At 40.3% G+C, this 21419-nt stretch overlaps 1 protein-coding gene across 3 annotated transcripts in view; it reads right to left on the reverse strand.

The window, feature by feature from the left end:
• LOC116318609 (serine/threonine-protein kinase 32C) overlaps nucleotides 1-21419 on the reverse strand; it is a 102359-nt gene that overhangs the window by 51601 nt on the left and 29339 nt on the right. For 2 of the 3 annotated variants that reach the window (XM_039621397.1, XM_039621398.1), the window contains exon 2: nucleotides 7619-7674. In XM_039621397.1, coding sequence (XP_039477331.1) covers nucleotides 7619-7674 — 56 coding nt within the window. Of the gene's footprint in view, nucleotides 1-7618; nucleotides 7675-11198; nucleotides 11351-21419 lie in introns of those variants that run through there. The other variant, XM_039621399.1, reaches the window with a different exon arrangement.

Consider the following 21419-nt stretch of genomic DNA (forward strand, 5'->3'; position numbering starts at 1 on the left):
TGTCAGACTTAAAGACCAGATTATGTTTGGGCAAGTCCATAACTGGAAAAAGAAAAAAGAAAAAAAAAAAAAAGGTGCTTTTCAATGGTTTTCCACTCATACCACTGCCAAAAATAATGGATTAATCCTGAAAAGTCAATACAGGAATGCTTTTGCTATTATGAAAGCAATACCAACAATAATCCAGCAAAGGAGAATTTGGACTTTTATTAAAAGTGAGTCTGTAAGATGTAAAACTGATCGCTGTTTTCACTGAGACTGTGCGATATACCTAGCTCGCTACCTTGTTAACTACAGGTATTTGACATCATCATAATCCTGACTGGTCACAGCTCTGGTCCTCTCTCTAGCTGAGGTGTCCTTCTCTGGGCAAAAGTAACTTAGTTCCACATTCATTCCCTTGTGAGACTGACCGCTGACTGACCTGCCAGTATTACCGCTTTCACAAAGGCATTGATTGATTGATTTGTGTCGGTAAGCCCTGCCTACGTTAACTGGCAGGCTTTCTGCTCTTACTACAGCACATAAGCAGTATGCAAACATCATGCTGGCAGACTTGTTATTTCATTCTTATTTCCAAGCTGAATATTTTAACTATACAAGACAAATAGCCTTTAGGATGATGACTAACCACTACATTTGACAAATGGGACACAGCATCAGCTAATACAGCTGCAGTTACTGTGCTGCCAACTTCCCCCCAAAAATAAAGAGCAGTACAGAGTTACTCTGTTACACTAAACTCTGTGGCGAACAACTCAACAGTTTTGTAATGATGACACAAAGTATCAGTTCATATCATATCAACTGTTGGTCCAGGAAATGGTAGTTAGGGATAAGCAGTTAGTCAACTCTAAATATGGAAAGTTTTAAATCAATTTCAGACCACTTTGCTCTGGTAAATGTGGTTGAGCGCATCGAAAGACTAAGTAAATCAACCCCCATAACTCCTGTAACTACAAAGTCAGCTTCACACCCTTCTTTTGGATGGTTTTGTTACTTAATTTTGTCATACTGAAGGCACTCACACCTAAAAATGTCAATTTATAGTATCTTCAAAGGTTGCAAAGACATAAATATCTTAAAGACTCTTATCTTTCCTGAGGTCCAGCCTGAGGGCACGGCATCGCTGATCAAAGGACACAAAGTTTGCGGGCAGACCTTTTAAAGTTAAATTAGAGTTATTTGATCGCAGATTCTTATCAGTTTTAATCAGAAAATGTAACCTTATCTGAAGAAAAACGCTGGCTACTGTCACAGTTTTGAAATCCATTCTCCATGCTTCTAAACAGATATCAAAAAAAAAATGTGGAGGTGGAACAAAGCTCTCTCTCTCCTGTTTGTAGAAGGTACATAATGATGCTGTACATGAGAATACTGATACTTGTGTTATTCTCTGGGGAAGAGTGGTTGGAATGATAATGAAGACAACCAAGAATTTAACCCTATTATTAGTAGAAATGCAGCGATACCCAGAACACCCTGATGATTAATACGTCTATGTACGGAGGCACGCTTTGGCAAAGTTGGATGGTGATGAAATAAGATTCAGGCTCCAGCGGAGAATTTAGAGGTCATGACAGCTTTCTGGCTCGCAGCAATGCTGCCATTCTCATTTCCTACCCTATATGTTATATTTTGTTGGCAGGAATGTTAATATTAACGCCTCCGAATGGCCTATTTTTTCTTTTTTGGTTTTCACAATCTGCTGGTCCATTTCTTGTAGATAAAAAAAATATGGTTGAAATCATACCGTTGAAATAAATAAACCAGGGAACATCAAGCTCTCTGCGTGGTACGTTAAAGCAGCTATTCCAACCATATGGCCCCGTCTTCTTCTTTATGTTGCTGTGCAGTGTAGGTTTACTCTGTGAAACCTATAGAGGTGTAGTGTAACGGAAGAGCGCACATTTCTAGGCTAATTGGTTGCCGAGGGCTATGCTGTGGCTGAGCTGCAAGATGAACTCTGCAAAACCAACTTTCATCTAAGTAAAGATGAGAATTGGTTTTGAGAAGTGGAAAAAAGGAAGGGATGAGAAGTAAAAAGCAGCTACTGTCAGTCTTTAGAGACAGGAGGACTGATTGGCCATCTGAGAGCCCAACGGAGGTTTAAAAAAAAAAAAAAAAAAAAAAAGTTGAAAATGTTGAAGGCTTGATCATCTCCTGACCTTTCCATAGATATGATGAGTGTCACAGCCTCTTGTGCTGTCCGTTTCCCCCATCTCCATCTCGTTTTTACTCCCACTCATTTCCAGCAGCCGTCTCTGTTCGTCTGCCTTCCCATTTCCATCCTAATGAGGCTTTATTCCCACTGAAGCAGCTGCACGGCACAGGGAAAGACGACGCAGGAACCGCCGGCTGAGTTCATCCACAACTTCTGACCTTCCCTGTCTCTCTCCATCCACCTCTCTTCTATCTGTTTAGATGTTTACCTGTACATGTGACTGTTGACATTAGGAAGCTGTCACTAAACTGCTGTCGCTGCCAATGACTGTCATGTCCCCCTCGAGTGTTAGCCCCCCTCCAGAGCTCCAAAGCACAGGCTTTAATAAGCCCGGCAAAATGCCAGCTTCCTATGCAGCCTGAGCTGAGAACGTTGGAGTGACAAAGAAGAGGGGGGCGAAAGTCTGATGCACACAGGGAAAAGTTAGAGAGGAAAAGAGAGAGCAGGAAATTATTCTTACTCTTAGGACGTATATGGCCCAACAGGCCTAGCAGTCATGATACAGATGAGCTACATCCTCCTGGAAAGCAGCTACCATTACAGTCTCTCCCATCTGCTGGAAGGCAGATGCTTCAAAACAGAGTGAGAAGTAAAGAGAGACGGCAGGAATTCAAACAAAATTAACACCATATTTTATCTTTAATAATCCTATATATTGCTTTACCAAAACAGCTTGTTTTTGTGTTTTTTTTAAACTACCATCTCTCTTAAACCAACTTGAATTGAATAGTGAGCACAGCCACTAGGCATTATGTAACAAAAAGACAGGGATGGGAGGGAGGGAGACGGTACCTGCACTGACGTTTGAAAAGAAGGAATAGGAGGAGGAGGGGGGGTGGAGGCGGTGGAGCACTCTGATAGGGGGAAAACAGAGATTTCAGCAAAGCTCAGTCCAAAGCACTCTCCTAATGATTTCCCTGCAACATTAGTCCTCGAGGACCCCGTCACAGCAGACTATTGTGAGCGGCCCCAGACAGTTAATGAGACAAAAACGAGACGCTCCTACAGCCAGGAGGCTGCTTCGAGATGAAGCTTGATTAATTTGATTGATTATCTGTGAATAAGTCTTGACCCTCTCCTCGTTTCTTTATATTTTGCCTGGACTGAGCCAGATGTTCTTCTTGAGCAACATTTCTTTTATATATTTTTTTTTGGGGGGGGGGTTGTTTTTTTTTTGTTTGTTTTTTTTGGTTAAGCCACTTAACCTAACTCAAGGGACAAACTCAAGTTGTCAAATGCAATACAAAACACACAACTTAGCAAAGAACCTATTTTAAATTTTATCTTTAGGTACTTTGTCACTAGCAACCTGTCACAAAAACACACCATTTCCTCCAATTTCTTTGGATTGGAAAAGTAGGGGACAGAAAAAAAGGGGACAGGCTGAAAAATCCATCTACAGTGGAGGAACAGTACCTGAAAGTCATGTCAAAAAAAAAATCCAGCAAACACCTGACACAGAACCTGAAAGCTGCACCTGGTCCTTCAGTTGATCCATCCAGTGTTCACCAAAGCCTCATCTCATGGTGTCCGTGAAGGGTGGCTGTCAAGAAGCCATTATTAAGGAAGGGAACAGGAGAAAAGGGTGAGGGATGCCAAATTACACAAGAACTGGACTGAAAATCAGTGGCAGCAGGTCTTATGGAGTGATGAACCAAAATTTGACATTTCTGCTTCAAATTGCTGGTAAAATGTCTACAACCACCTGTAAACTACTGTACAGCTCTGTCATAGTTTGGGTCTGCAGGGTGTTGGGGATTTTGTCAAAACTGATGGAATTATGAACTCAGAAACGTACCACCAGACTTTGATGCACCATGCAATACCATCTGGAAAGTGTCTGACTGGCAGCAGCTTACTAAACACAATGAAACCCCATCATTCATGGACTGACCTGAGCCGTGTGGGATCATCTCAGCAGAGAATGGAACAAAAAGGCAGCTAATATCGAAAGAAGAGCTCTGAATGTCCTTAAAGAAGCCCGGAGAACTATTCCTGAAGACTACTTAAAGGAATTCCAAAGAAAGGTGCCTAAGAGAGTTCAGGCTGTGCTGAAGATAAAGATGCTCTCTTTATCTTCAGCACATATTGACTCTCAAACTCATTATATAAACTCTGTTTTTGCCTTTTATACTGTATTTTCATTTATGCTTTCCAAATTTAAACTGTTGCACCCGTTTCCCATTACCCAGAGAGTTCTATGTTAGAATTAAGGTGTGGCTCAAACTTTTGCACAGTCCTACATGTCACAACTATAAAATGATTTGGCACCTGATAAACCTTTAAAAGCACTGACCTGCCTCTCCAACTATCTAACTGTTTTAAACAACACGCACTTACCAGCAGTTGTGTTGCGTTAACGTCAGGTTAGCGGCTCAGACCTAAAACAGCCCTACATTATCTCTAATTCAGTTCTGGACCCCACCTGACCCATTAAATTACGTGGTACTCCTTTTATTTCTACTCATGTACTCAGGCATAAATTAGACTTTTCAGGTACAAACTGTAACACCCAAACCCACGCTGTCATTATGCCAGCATCAGTTTACATTTTCAGACTGCAGTTGTAGCTGCGGCTACGCTCGGAGAATTTTGATGCAGGATCTTTGGCTGCCAGCAGGCATGCCTCCCTGTGCATTTTTTTTTTTTTTTTTAAACTGATGACTGAAGGTAAAGGTTTCACCACGCATCTGTCAGCTGTCAATTAGGGCACTTTAAGTCACAGAGTGTGATATGGGTCCTTGCGGTGCTTAGTCAGGGGCAGAGTATGTCTTCTGTTGTAAGAGTCAAAGTGATGTCTGCACAAGCTTTTAAGCTAGATAACACAAAGAGGAGCTCTTATAAAACAAGAGTGAGACAGAGGCCTGCTGCAAGAAGATACACACCCAAGTGCTGAGATTGTAAAGATGAAAAGTGAGAAGAGGAAAATGAGCGTTTCAGGAGAAGGACGCGGTTCCCTCTTTTTCCCCTCTGGCAGCCTCACAGCGGGGAGTTATGAGGTAGCCCCAACCTACCTCACATCTCCCCGCTGTGCAAGAACGAGCTCAGCAACACACGCATCCTCTCTCTTTCGTGAGTGCATACGTGCACATCTACAGTGCTGCATGCCGATGAACCGATTTTCTTGGAGCACCTACACAAGCTGCAATATACAGATCATGTTTCACAGCGCTACAGCGAGAGGCAAACACCTCCCTCTGTTTCTGCTTCATTCTAGCTGCTCCCTTCTCTTCCCAACCACACACACCAACACCTTTCTCTTGTGAATTTTATTTTAATCCTTAACATAAAGACAACTATAAATTAGGATAACCAAAGGTGATTTATTACCTCCTACACCTCCCCCACTTAAGTGTGTTCAACAGGAAGCTAAAGACTGGTGCTGTTAAAGTGTTCAAAAAACAGCAGGAGCTCGGTGTGAGGCCACAGTGGGCCAAAAAACACACACAAGATGACCTCCAGCAAGGACAAAATGTATCTGGACGTCTCTGTGAGCATCTGTCTCACTGTGTATGTGTAGCACAGTGTCTGTGCGTGCACGGCTGGGGAAGAGATACAGCACAGCTGAAAGCCAGAACTCAGACAAGGACCCGGTGCATCATCTGTGTCTCATCTCAGCCAGTTTACTTACAAACTCTTTAAGTTTGAATTTTAAAGCCGACAATGTGAATGAACCTTATTTACATGTGGCGTTCATCTCAAAGAAACTAGAGTGAGTGTAAATTGTTATTCTAAAAAAATAATGCTTCTCGGCTTACTGCGGATCCACTTCGGTATCATAAGGGAAGTGACAGCAGCTCGAGGGAACAAAGCAATAAGTAAAAATTAACATAAATTCACATGGTAATGTATTCAGCATTGGGCAATGACTTTCCATATTACAGAGGGACATGTTTTTAGAGCGAAAAAAAGTGTTTTTGTAAAGAGCAAAGAAGAATTTGCACAGGCGTGCACAGACACAAGTATAATGAACAAATATTAGCAGTGATATTTGGGATTTAAAATGAAGATAAACTATTCCAATCTCTGGAGCCCCAATTGTGTATCTCACACACACACACGTGCACACACACACACACACACACACACACACACACACAGTCCTGAATTCATTACTGAAGTCTCATCCAGACGTTCAATGGGTACACAAAGGAATTCTTCGGCAGGAGGCGAAAAAAATGGCCCACAAGTTAATCCAAAATGACTGTTTTATCAACAATGGCCACCAACGGTGATACTGGCACCTGTGACAAGGTTGAAAAGAACTGTGGGTAATTTGGTTACACACACACACACACACACACACACACACACATACACACGCTAAGTTCTCCTCCTGCCTTTATTCAGCCCAACCGTTGAGCACGATGACAAATAGAGCCGCAGAATTGTGCTGCTCTGTAATTAAATTGAGACGTCAGGTCAAAATTCCCAATAGATTGAGTGAGATGGAATATAAATTGGCTCTCCTCTAACTGACTTTATAGAAATAATTACATAAGCTGCATTTATAACTGTTATTAAATGAGAAAAAAAAGGACGGCTCTGTTAAGCAGCATACAAGAACTAAAGTGTAATCCCAGCTAGGGCTGTTCGATATAACGATATATATCGGATGACGATAGAAAAACGTCTATCGTTTCATTTTACGCTATCGTTTGTTTCGTGGTGTCGCAAAATAAACTGTTTACGGCAATATTTTTTCATTATTTTGATGGTCACTGTAGTGGCTATATTAATTTCCTAAAGTTCTCTCTTTCTCTTATATTTAATATAACCACACTACAGACGGACAAGCGCTTGTTTTTAAGCATTGTCGTTAGCAACAACGACGGTAAAACCACCTCGTGTCCGCTTGTTTATTTTCCACATAAACCTTTCACAATAAAGCTCAAGATCCTGTTGAGACTTTTCAAAATAAACTGAATCACGTGAAAGATGCAGAGTATTTACGGATGAGTAACAAAAAAGAGCCGTCAGGTGCTAAAAAATAAACCTTAGACTCAAACGTTAGAACAGGCTTTTCCCCGCAGCACGCCGTGTAATAAATACTCACAAAGAAAACGACAGCTGTTACAACTTATGTCTAAAAATGTATCGTTTCATGCATCAGTTAAAACACTCGACTCCAGGTACACCCAGCTGGAAACACTTCACGCAAGTCGAGCTGCCCGACATTCACAGAATTTACAGAAAATGTTACATTTTTGTGATTTATATCGTTATCGGACGATAGATGTCTTAATATCGGGATATGAGATTTTGGTCATATCGCACAGCCCTAATCCCAGCACATTTAGTTTAGCTTGCTCTGATTCTTTAGAGATGACGACTGTGGTGGATAATTAAGGGCAAAGAATATACACGTCGCATGAAAAATGGAGGCCACATTACCTTTCCAAAGCTCCCTTTCCCGATGGCCCGCAGTATCTGGAAGTGGTCAAAGTTTACTGTGGAGAAAATGAGAAGCAGTTAGTGAGAACGTGTCAGTTTGAGCTGAGCTATAAAACAGGGAACATGACATGTAGAGCACTGTGCATAAGTCTTGAGCCATCCCTCATTTCTTTATTCGCTTCCAGGGATCCAGACTTCCCTATAATCTTTAAAGTGGTATTAAGGAATAGCTCTCCAGGCTTTTTAAAGTGATTCTGATTTTTAATCCAGGGCTTGTATTTGACCAATTTTTGTCTGTTAAGACACTTCACACTAATCTCTGAAACATTCAAACATAAACAGACACCTAAGTCACGGAAAGGACCAGAAAACTTCACAAAGAACCAATTTTAAATTGTATCTTTACACATTTACTTGCAGCCTATTGCAAAAAAACAAAACCCCATATAATTTGTTCCCACTTCTTTAGTTGAAGAATGCAGTTAATAACACCGTTAACACAGACTGACCTGGCAAAATATGAAAAAATTAGGGGGTGGTTCAAGACTTTTGCTCGGTACTGTATGAGAAATGGAAATCCAGACTCTCTGTGCACTTCACAATGTATCAGTGCACTTTGGCAGTAGTGTGGAGATTAAATGTTTTTTTTCAAAGAATTAAAAAGTAGGAGCACAGTGGGAGAGAATAATGTGTGTGTTGGATAATGAAACATGTGAAAGATGGAAAAGTAGAAATAATGAATCACAACAGTCAAAATGTGAAAAAACAAAAACATTTTCCCTGGAGGATCTGTACAGTGACACACCGTCACAGTATCGACGATTAGCAAGCAAAACAAAACCCCAGAAATAACATTTGTTAAATGAAGACTTAGCTAAACTTTTTTAAACTTCACATCTGAATAACAAATAACACACGCAGCACATAGAAACAAATATCTAAAATGAGTTTGATCTAGATCACAATAAAATTAGACACGCTTCCATAAGTTTTATGATCGACTTTTACAAGATCAAATTTGAGCAAGTAAAGACATTTCACATGAAGACCAGAGGCAGGAGAGTTGTATTTCAGAAAGACATCCAGCTCAGAGCGCTGAACTCATTCATCTTATTTTATTTTCCTATTTCAGTATGCATAATAACACAGCCAGATGTTTTCATTCATTGCCACTGGAGCAGACGCATGTGTGTTCTGCAGACTGATTGAATCCTTCTGTACGCAGCTTAAAATGAGTCCTGAGGGACATGGTTGGATGGAAGTGGTGAGGAAGAGTGTCATGTTTTTTCCTCTGTAATAAATAAACAATATAATAAGCACAAATATTTTTGTTTTCCAAGTATATTTTTTATGAGCGCTGAACATGTGATCAAGATTAGACGATAAATACAAGATTAATTTCATTATTCTGGTGTATTTCTACCTACCTGACTCATTTTTGAATTAAATTAATGCAACGTGTGAGACTAATATTTGTAATCAGAGCTTAATTTATGCAATTTTAATTCCAAATTATCCATCATAGACCCCAGAAACAGCATGAATAAAAAGAACACCCAATCCATGATATTAAAAAAGCCTTGATCATTAATAGCAAGTCTTTTTAATATCAACCAATATGAGTAAAGTTAGCTTAAAGGCAAAAAAGCCAAAACCCCTGTTTTTCAGGCAGAGGAGAAAAAGAGGGACTCGGTGTAAGATAAAGAAGCATTTTTTTGAACTGTTAATCATGCAAAACTACTCTACTAGAGTCCAAGAATAAGAATATCATGTTGGAAATGAACATGAGGATGATCAAAACGCATTCCCTCCAACAAATAAATACTATAGAGAGCAGAGCTGCTTCATCATTTAAAAAAACAAAAAAACCAACGTCTTTGGCTGAGCACAAACACAAGCGCTCAGGAATCAGATTAACCAACAACAGACAACAGCCAAGATTTGTTTCAACAACTCAGAGTAAAGAGTAATTAGCTAACACTGAGTAACTGTTGGCCAGTAAAATCAACAGTTACTAACTTTCACATTCAGCAGCTCATTACGACACTTAAAATAAATCTAATTAAGATATTTAAATGTTGGTTGTATTTTCCTTCCCGATGCATGTGAAAGGTTAAGACTTACATCTCCAAATGTACTGGAATTGATTTGAACCAGAGGACTTACCCACAGTGTTACTGCATAAACATGTTTACCGATGAAGGTAACTCAGATGCTGTCCTGACTGTGTGACTAAATTCTGTGCTTAAAGCATTAAATCAATGTAATATGATTAACTTGCTATGAGAGGTTTTTACTACACGTGGGTTCATACACCTTTTTCAGGGTCAAATTCAAGCACTTTGTAAGCACGTTCAATGTCCATTTTCAAACTTGTCCAGCACAAAAAAAGGATGCATATTTCACTTCGCATCACCTCAGTAAGACCATGTGAAAGGCCAAATTAATAAGTCTTCTCATCAGATCTTGATGCTTCGTTCTTATGTGACAAAAAATAGGAGGAGACAGATCTTAGCTTGTGTTGTTTTTTAAGTTGATTCATTCAAAACTAACTGTAAGACACTTAACTACATTGCAGTCTGTGTTGTTGAAGTCCTAAATGATCACCTTTAAAGTGTTTGTGCTAATAACATCATGTACAGTAAGACAGGCACAGAGAACAGCACTGACTGGGAGAGGCTTTGAACAGATGACATACTCAGTTCAATTCAACACTTTAGACTTTAAGGCTGCATGCTTGTGTATTCTTAAAGTATGAAATAGTCATTTGTCTACTGTCTCAGTGGCTGATAGTGCCCCACAGGCCTTAATGTGAGTTTGAGGCAATTATGTTTAAGTTGTTTAATGATAAACAGATTTTGAATGAAAGCGAGGGAACTTCGGTAGCACAAAAAGTGTATATTCTTTGTGTCCATATGGATCAGTCATATTACCATTATTTCCCCCTAAGGTTGCCAAAAGCACCAAGTTCATACTTGAAAAAGCTGCAGCAATACACAAAAATATAATCAATATTCTATTTACTGGGTGACAACGCCGCTTTTAGCCTTCAATCAGAAAGCCTTAAGTTGGCTAGTTAAGCATCGGGCTAACGTTTAAAGCACAGGTGTCGAACTCCAGGCCTCGAGGGCCAGTGTCCTGCAGGTTTTAGATGTATCCTTGATCCAACACAGCTGATTTAAATGGCTAAATGACCTCCTAAACATGTCTTGATGTTCTCCAGAGGCCTGGTAATGAACTAATAATTTGATTCAGGTGTGTTGGCCCAGGGTGAGCTCTAAAACCTGCAGGACACCGGCCCTTGAGGCCTGGAGTTCGACACCCCTGGTTTAAAGCTTTCACTTTGGGGAAGTAACTCGCATTACTGCTACTGCTGTGTAATCTTAGTTAAATTCACAGCATATTCCATAAATTACCATGCAATAATTAACTGTTATAATAGCGGCACCGTATTGCATCACACTGAGTGCATTTCAATCATTTATCCCGCGAGTATGCTAGCTAGCAAAATAATAAAAACAATTTTAAAAATTAGCATGTGTAACGTACACACTCGAGAAAATTATTTACTAGGACTTACGCAAACTCCCCCATTGTGAAAACGTACAAATCCTTCTTGCAGACTCCTTGTACTTTTCGTTTTCCAGCAAACACTGATTAAAACGGCCACCTCCGGACACGTTAGTGCACTCACCGCCGACTGTTCGAGGAGGGGTGAGGAGGGGTGTCACACATTGAAACAGACTAACGTGCAGAGGTACAAGCCAGCCCAGGCAGAGAAATGTTGGTTTTAGACTTCTCTATCTGATAAGAAAACTATTCAAAATCAGATAGTTATTTATGGTGAATGAAATACGGTTACAGTTTCACGAAGTTTTAAGCACCAAATCCGAAATCCACGAACTACAATATTAAAATCCAAGATTCTTCATTACTTTATACAGAAAAGCTTGACATGGTATGCAGAAAACAACAAAACCCCCCAAATACAAATAAACGAACAAAAAGTTTTGTAACTGTCAGTTTCCTTTTAAAATTCTTAGTGTGAACAACATTACACAAACAACCATTCGAACGCCTCGATCCCTTGTGATGCGGTAACTTTGCTTTGATCCTTCCTGACGTGGCAACTTTGCTTTGATCCCAAAACCCATAAATAGGAGCGCTCACCTATTATACTTTATGGCTTGACATTGACCTGACAGCGACTAAAACCCTTTCGAGAGGTTTTGAGAGCATTTTCTGACAGAAACCAAAACAAGTTCAGTTTTGTTTCTAAACCAATTCAGAAAACAAGCAGACACATTACACCATGTCAGCCAACCCATCCTTCGGCTCAGATGAGCGTAAAATATCTGAAGGGACCATTTTGGGAGATCACCACGTGGTAGAGGCTTTCCTTGGAGAAGGAGGCTTCGGTGTTGTAACCAGGTGTCGCAATACAAAAAACAACCAGACTGTGGCTATTAAAGTCAACAAGACCGACCCTGAAATTCTACAACAGGCAAAACAGGAAATTTTCATCCTGGAGCAGCTGCGACGCTTGGATCCAGACAGGTGCAACATTGTTGAATGGAACGGCTATTTCCTCGATGGAGAGCGTATTTGCTTAAATTTTGAACTCCTCGATCAAAGCCTGTGGGACTACATAGGGGGCTGGAATAACCAGGGTCTCCCAATAAGAGAACTCAGGCCAATTTTGCATCAGATTGCAAATGCTCTGTTCCACCTGGGTTCTGTGGGAATAGTGCATGCTGACCTCAAACCTGCCAACATAATGGTTGTGAATCGCCATGAGTCTCCTGTCAAAGTCAAACTTATAGACTTTGGCATCGCATGTAACACTTCTGCAGTGATTACTGGTGGTACTGTGGGGCAATTGGTTATTGTGCACCTGAGATTATGCTTGGCACTCCATATGATGAAGCAATTGACATGTGGTCTCTGGGGCTGGTAGCTGTGGAGCTTGCTACAGGGGTGCCTCTCTATCCTGGGGAAGACGATTATGATGTTTTGAAATTCATAATTGAAACCCAGGGTCAGCTACCAGATCATCTTCTAGAGTCTGGCTTGTACACTGATTGCTATTTCATCGAAGATAACAACAACGAACAGCGCTGGACATTTAAGACCAAAGAACAATTTCAATACGAGACAGATTATCAATCCAAGGAAACTCGATATATAAAACTTAAGCGTCTCGATGACCTCGAACAACTACTGAAGGTAAGGCGAGGACCTGAAAATGGCCAACAATTATTTGTCAGGCTAATCAAACAGATGTTGGCCTTGGATGCAAATCAGCGCATAACACCCTTGGAGGTTCTGAAGCATCCTTTTTCAACACTGGCCTCTCAAGGAGTGCCCCTGCACTGACATGAATAGCACAGGGGGAGAAAACCTTGTGCTTTCTCAGCAGCCTTCAAGCTGGGAAAGTCATGGATCGCAAAAATTCAACTGCAGTTTCCAAAACTCAGTTGAATATCCTCAAAAAGGACACGTCAACAGCTCAGCCAACCCATCTTCCTCTGAAGATGATCTTGAAATATCTGAAGGGACCATTTTGGGAGATCACCACGTGGTAGAGGCTTTCCTTGGAGAAGGAGGCTTCGGTGTTGTAACCAGGTGTCGCAATACAAAAAACAATCAGACTGTGGCTATTAAAGTCAACAAGAGCGACCCTGAAATTCTACAACAGGCAAAACATGAAATTTTCATCCTGGAGCAGCTGCGACGCTTGGATCCAGACAGGTGCAACATTGTTGAATGGAACGGCTATTTCCTCGATGGAGAGCGTATTTGTTTAAATTTTGAACTCCTCGATCAAAGCCTGTGGGACTACATAGGGGGCTGGAATAACCAGGGTCTCTCAATAAGAGAACTCAGGCCAATTTTGCATCAGATCGCAAATGCTCTGTTCCACCTGGGTTCTGTGGGAATAGTGCATGCTGACCTCAAACCTGCCAACATAATGGTTGTGAATCGCCATGAGTCTCCCATCAAAGTCAAACTTATAGACTTTGGCCTCGCATGTCCCGCTTCTGCACTGATTCCTGGTGACCGTGTGGGGACGGTTGGTTATTGTGCACCAAGTTATGCTTGGCATTCCATATGATGAAGCAATTGACATGTGGGCTCTGGGGCTGGTAGCTGTGGAGCTTGCTACAGGGGTGCCTCTCTATCCTGGGGAAGACGATTATGATGTTTTGAAATTCATAATTGAAACTCAGGGTCAGCTACCAGATCATCTTCTAGAGTCTGGCTTGTACACTGATTGTTATTTCATCGAAGATAACTACTACGAACAGCGCTGGACATTTAAGACCAAAGAACAATTTCAATACGAGACAAATTATCAATCCAAGGAAACTCGATATATAAAACTTAAGCGTCTCGATGACCTCGAACAACTACTGAAGGTAAGGCGAGGACCTGAAAATGGCCAACAATTATTTGTCAGGCTAATCAAACAGATGTTGGCCTTGGATGCAAATCAGCGCATAACACCCTTGGAGGTTCTGAAGCATCCCTTTTTCAACACTGGCCTCTCAAGGAGTGCCCCCTGCACTGACATGAATAGCACAGGGGGAGAAAACCTTGTGGTCTCTCAGCAGCCTTCAAGCTGGAAAAGTCAAGGATCGCAAAAATTCAACTGCAGTTTCCAAAACTCAGTTGAATTTCCTCAAAAAGGACACGTCAACACCTCAGCCAACCCATCTTCCTCTGAAGAGGATCTTGAAATATCTGAAGGGACCATTTTGGGAGATCACCACATGGTAGAGTCTTTCCTTGGAGAAGGAGGCTTCGGTGTTGTAACCAGGTGTCGCAATACAAAAACAACCAAATTGTGGCTATTAAAGTCAACAAGAGCGACCCTGAAATTCTGCAACAGGCAAAACATGAAATTTTCATCCTGGAGCAGCTGCGACGCTTGATCCAGACAGGTGCAACATTGTTGAATGGAACGGCTATTTCCTCGATGGAGCGCGTATTTGTTTAAATTTTGAACTCCTCGATCAAAGCCTGTGGGACTACATAGGGGCTGGAATAACCAGGGTCTCCCAATAAGAGAACTCAGGCCAATTTTGCATCAGATCGCAAATGCTCTGTTCCACCTGGGTTCTGTGGGAATAGTGCATGCTGACCTCAAACCTGCCAACATAATGGTTGTGAATCGCCATGAGTCTCCCATCAAAGTCAAACTTATAGACTTTGGCCTTGCATGTCCTGCTTCTGCACTGATTCCTGGTTACCGTGTGGGGACGGTTGGTTATTGTGCACCCAAGGTTATGCTTGGCATTCCATATGATGAAGCAATTGACATGTGGGCTCTGGGGCTGGTAGCTGTGGAGCTTGCTACAGGGGTGCCTCTCTATCCTGGGAGAGACGATTATGATGTTTTGAAATTCATAATTGAAACTCAGGGTCAGCTACCAGATCATCTTCTAGAGTCTGGCTTGTACACTCATTACTATTTCATCGAAGATAACTACTACGAACAGCGCTGGACATTTAAGACCAAAGAACAATTTCAATACGAGACAAATTATCAATCCCAGGAAACTCGATATATAAAACTTAAGTGTCTCGATGACCTCGAACAACTACTGAAGGTAAGGCGAGGACCTGAAAATGGCCAACCATTATTTGTCAGGCTAATCAAACAGATGTTGGCCTTGGATGCAAATCAGCGCATAACACCTTTGGAGGTTCTGAAGCATCCCTTTTTTCAACCCTGGCCTCTCTAGGAGACCACCCTGCACTGACATGAATAGCACAGGGGTATGAAACCTTGTGCTTTCTCAGCAATCATCTGATTGTTGGGGTTGCCAAAACTCTAGGGAAGCTAGCAATTCTTTTTTTTAAAAAAAGCCCAAAATAATAACAACAAAAACAACCAATGAATATGGTCTTAAAATTAGGCACAATTTGGCTTAAATTCCCTTGATTAATCTGCGGAGCAGTAGTCAACTTACCATCACATCAGTCCTTCAGTCAGACCTACAACAACTGTCTTCCTTCTCGCACCCCAACCGGTCGCAGCAGATGGCCGCCCCTCCCTGAGCCTGGTTCTGCTGGAGGTTTCTTCCTATTAAAAGGGAGTTTTTCCTCCCCACTGTCGCCAACGTGCTTGCTCATAGGGGGTCATATGATTGTAGGGTTCTCTGTATGTATTATTATAGGGTCTACCTTACAATAATACATACGGGGGTCATATGATTGTTGGGTTCTCTGTATGTATTATTATAGGGTCTACCTTACAATAATACATACAGCCTTGAAGTGACTGGTGGTGTGATTTGCTGCTATATCAATAAAATTTAATTGAATTGAATTCAAATATTGTTGTTTGTAATTCTTTATAAATATATATATAAATATAGTGCTACTCTTCTACTGTTTAAATTGATACTGTTTAAAACTGACTCGTTTATTCATACACTTGAGCATAAAAACACACACAGACACACACACACACACACACACAGTACAGTACCAGTCAGTGCTTACATACTAGTTCTTTCCCCTACTTTTTCATGCTCACTGGTACAAATGCTTGTTACTAGAGCTAAATGCTATCAATGTACTCTCACAGTTATCGAACTGTACAAATGCATATAAAATAACGCTCACGTAAACATAACTGTGCACTAGTTTGCCCTTATTGCTGCAGTGTGTTTCAAATCACTTTGAATAAAGCTCAGCTTCTCTCAAGATCTCTTTCACACACACACACACACACACACACACACACAATAACACTGGAACTAATTTCTTCCTTTTGAATGTTATCATCGTGTGTGTGTGTGTGTGTGTGTGTGTGTGTGTAACGTTTCAGCATCTTGTCTTGTCAACTTTTAACCTGTCAGTCAAACCTGTTTTGAAGATGAATAGGTGTGCCACTTTCTTCTGTCCAGCAATGCATATTCCAAACTTAAAGTCTGAATTGCTCCTCCTCTTTCTAGGTTCTAACAATATCTCTTCTTAAGATCTTGATTAAGACCAGAGTAAACTAAATGGATGAATGGAAACTAGGAACAACTATTTAAACGACGTGGTGTCTGTTTTGTAAATCATCAACCTTTTACAGCTGAGAGGAAACAGTCAGCTGGAGGTTTCAGACAGAGTCATCCCTACAGCTGCAACCCCCAATACCAGTATACCTGGGACTTCTGATCCTCTCCAGATACACAGGGAAGTACCTGATGCAGCTCATTTTGGGTACTACGATCACCAAGCATTTAAAAAAAATCTATTAGAGGATAATAAAGTGTTTTCATCATCTTGACCAAGCAGAAAAACATATTTTAGCATATAAATTAGCAGTCTCTTCTCAAAACGTCCTTTAGCATGCTGATGTTAAAAATATAATAAAAGGCATTTATCAAATTGTTAAAAGTACTAATTACAGTGTATTTTAATTTTTGTTGACGTTCATAAAAGATAAAATATGTAAAACAATTAATAATGAAGGAGTCTGTTTAAACACTTTACGAAAGAGAAAAATTATCCAGCTGTAACTATAGCATGCATCAGCTCAGTAGTTGAGATCACAGCTCACTGCGAGGAAAGTCTTTATGCTCATACACAAATGAGCCTCGAAACTGCAACTAAACTGTCACTGCGAGGCAGAGCTGTGGTGCTAATAAGGATAATGACAAGCACAATGAAACCTTTGCACAAGCATTTTCTTGACAAGAACAGATCCATTATTACTATTATTATAAGATTATTTCATGTATCACAGATTATCATCACATATTACTCTTACTTCCTACATCCACCTTTGAAAGTACTAAAGAAGAAGCTGAAGGCTCCAAGATAAGCTCTTTGTCTATAGAAAGGATGTAGCCCTGAATTTATGAGACAGGTAAAGATACCAAAATACAATAACAGATATAAAAAACTGCACGAAAATGTAAATGTAACATATATATAAAATTATTTTTAAAAAATAAAAAAGTAAATAAACATAAAGATTCATAAAAATATGTACAAAAAACAAAATATGTAGCCAAAATACCAAAACCACAGAACAAAAGAGATATACGCACTTTTCTAAACTTTGTACACTGCCAGGTTTCCTGTTCAAGGTTAAGCCTGCATGTGCAGACTCCAGCTGTGGTAATGTGGGCGGATGAAGACGGTCACTGATGGACCTCCACCCCTGCCTTCTGGTCATCTGTGTTACTGATTAAGACTTACCTCTGCTCTGTGCATGTGTGTGTGTGTGCATGTGTAACAGTGCCCCAAGCAGATTAGGGCACAGCAGGCGTGATGCCAACTCATGCAGCTTCTCCTTATAAGTCACTCAGCACCCTCTCCGTGTAGACAAAGAGCAATAATGGGAGAAAAAAAAAAGACAGACTGGGCTCCTCCAGGCAGACCCATTGCTAACCAGCCTCTGAGTGCTGAATGAGAAGGCAGACCCCCGCCATGCCAGGTGATTTCAAAGACAAGGGTGTGTTTTCTGTAGTTTGTCTGGGAGACAGTTTGATACGCTCCCTCTGTACATGGCTAATCCCCTCATATGGCACGGCTCCGACTGCACCTCAGGGCCAAAACACAGAGGCACTGTAGCATGAATGTAGCTCTGTGCAATATTAAAAAGGATAAAGAAAATGAAATAAAAATTAAATCTAGCGCTGTGTTTTCATAGATTCACCAGGTCTTTCTCCCAGCGAGAGCGATGATTCAGCTTCTCCTCTGGGTCCTGTGCCAGTATAGCATATACTAGCAGATGGATAAACAGGTTTGGAAATCCCCTCCCCGTACTAAGGTTTGTGACATCAGAAGTGAGGGGGATGTCTGGCAATTTTTGTGCCTTTACCAAAGTGACGTTCCAATATTCACACCTGCTTCACGGACTCATGGTCCAGGCCTGCAGAGGTGACAAAGTAAGTTGTGCTTGAACTTTTCTTTCGAGGTCTCTTCTTTGATTCTCAAACTTTTTCCTCCACACACATTCACGTGGCAACACAATGAGTGGCTTCCAGGAGAGACTCGCCCTTTCAAACTAATGATTCATCAATAATGTTTAGCCAGAATTGAAGCATCTGAATACACAGCATGTCTGTGCTCTGGCACTCCTTGAGTCAAAAGATCTAACAGCTCCAACCAGATGTTTTGGCTGTGCTCCAGTTGTTGTTTGTTGGGTAAAAACTGGTTAATTAAAGTTCATTATGAGTTTGTTTTGCTTTGTAGTTTTAATTGGCATGTTTATCTCTGTTTACTTCATATAGCTCATATCTTCTTAATAATAGTATGCAGGTTGAACGCCACAACTGCTTGTCTTAAGGTCGACTTAAAATAAAGAATACAAACCAAACTGTGAATGTTGGGAGTTAAATTAACTTTAAGGTGATTAGCTGATGACCAAAGCACATCATAGTTTGGAACCATTTGCATGTGTATATGTCAGTATGACTGTATGGTTGATTTGAAAATGTAAAGTTATTTTTAACGCGTGGCTTTTAATCAAACTCTGAAGCACTTTGTAACTCTGCGTTTGGATTTGCTCTACAAATAAAAGTCCATCAAGTTATGAATCCATCAGCACATCCATGATTCCTATATCACCTTCCAAAGGTGCTCTATTAGACTGAGATCTGCTGACTACAGTGGCCATTAGAGTACACTGAACTCACTGTCATGTTCAAGAAAACAGTTTAAGATGATCTAAGATTTGTGACATGGCACGCTGTTCTGCTGGAATCAGCCATCAGAGGAGAGGTACACTGTTCTCATAAAGAGATGGACATGTTCAGTATGTTAATACTAGTATTATTGCTACTCGGTTGGTACTAAGGGGCCCAAAATGTGCCAAGAAAATACCCCCCACACAGTGACACCACCACCGCTAGTCTGCACAGCTGGCATAAGGCAGGATGGATCCATCCTTTCATGCTATTTATGCCAAATTCTGACCATCTGCATGTCAGAGCAGAAATCGAGACTCATCAGACCAGTCAACATTTTTCCAACCTTCTCATGTCAGATTTTGAGAACTGTAGCTCCAGTTTCCTGTTCTTAGCTGACCGGCATGGCACATGGTGTGGTCTTCTGCTGCTGTAACGCATCTGCTTCAAGGTTCAACATGTTGTGCAAGATGCTCTTCTGCATTCTTTGGTTGTAACAAATGGTTGTATGAGTTACGATTGCCTTCCTATCAGACATTTTTTTCTGACCTTTGACATCAATAAGGCAGTTTTCCCAAGAGAACTGCCGTTCACTGGATATTTTCTCTTTTTGTCACTGAAAAGTCAACAGATCAGGAGTTTCTGAAATACTCAGTCAGCCCAGCATCAACAGCTATGCCATCTTTCTCGCCTATTCTGATGCTTGGTTTAAACTTCATCATGTCTACATGCCTAAATACACCAAGTTGCTCCCATGTGATTGGCTGATTAGATATTTGTCTTAACAAGCAGCTCCGTACATGTATCTAACAAAGTGGCTGGTAAATTTACCTTGTGATATGGCTCCACACTAGTAAACTTGGGCTTTTTTCCAATTTAACATCAGTCATTAACTAGAAAAATTTGCATTTCCTGCGAAAATGCTGTGTGGATGCCTTAACGCTGAAGCTGTCTGCTGCAAAATTGTATGGCAGTAAAGAAACTGAAAAATTATGCTGAAAACAAGTGAAAAAACAGAAACTTTTGCTGAAAAGAGGTGAAAAGGCGAAGATTCTGCTTCAAAGGGGTACAGAAGTTCAAATTTGTACTGAAAAGAGGAGAGGCGAAAAGGTTTCCTCTGAAATGAGCAGAAGATACTGAGATTTGTATTGATAAGAGGTGAAAGGCTGAAAATTCTGCTTAAAATAGGTGAATCAGCAGAATTTCTACTGAAAAGAGGTAAAGAAGTAGAACGTTGCACTGAAAACAGGTGAATCAGCAGAATGTCTGCTAAAAAGAGATTTCTGTTGAAAACACCTGAAAAATCTGGGATTTGTGCTGAAAAGGGTGAAAAAACTCACAATTCTGCTGAAACGGGTGAAGAAGAGATGTTGGGCTCTTGAGAAGAGTTAAATAAGTTGAACTGATATGTTTGGGTACAAATACAATGATTTGGCAATAATACTGCTTTTAGCACAACTCCTGAGATTTGATTGAAATACTATGATTTAGAAGAAATATTATGACTTTGTACAAATACAATATTTTGGCACAAATACTATGGTTCGAATGCTATGATTTGAAACAAATAATATGATCTGGCAGAAATACTATTATTTAGTAGAAATACTATGATTTACCAGAAGTACTATGTTTCTGCAAAATACTATGATTTTGCAGAAATACTATGCCTTAGTAGTAATACTATAACATCACAGATATATGATGATTTTGCAGACATTCTGGTTTTACACAAATACTATAATGTGGCAGTATACTATGTTTCAGCACAAATACTATGATTTGGCACATATACTATATTCAGCAGATATACTATAACAAAACAGAAAGTCTACGACTTAGTAGTAATACTATAACATAATAGATAGACTCTCTGCAAAATCATAGTATATGTTTTTGCACAACTAGCACAATATGGCAGAAATACTATGATTTGGCACAAGTACTATGATTTAGTACAAATACTCATATTGGCAGAAATACTATGTTTCAGTACAAATATTACAATTTGGCAATAATACTGGGTTTTAGCACAACTACTGAGATTTGGGTGAAATACTATGATTTAGAAGAAAACTATGACTTCAGACAAATACAATGTTTTGGTTCAAATAATATGATTTGCAAAAAATACTATGATTTGACACAAGTACCATGATTTA

Source organism: Oreochromis aureus, linkage group 13 (assembly GCF_013358895.1).
Source record: "Oreochromis aureus strain Israel breed Guangdong linkage group 13, ZZ_aureus, whole genome shotgun sequence".
Taxonomy (NCBI): Eukaryota; Metazoa; Chordata; class Actinopteri; order Cichliformes; family Cichlidae; genus Oreochromis; species Oreochromis aureus.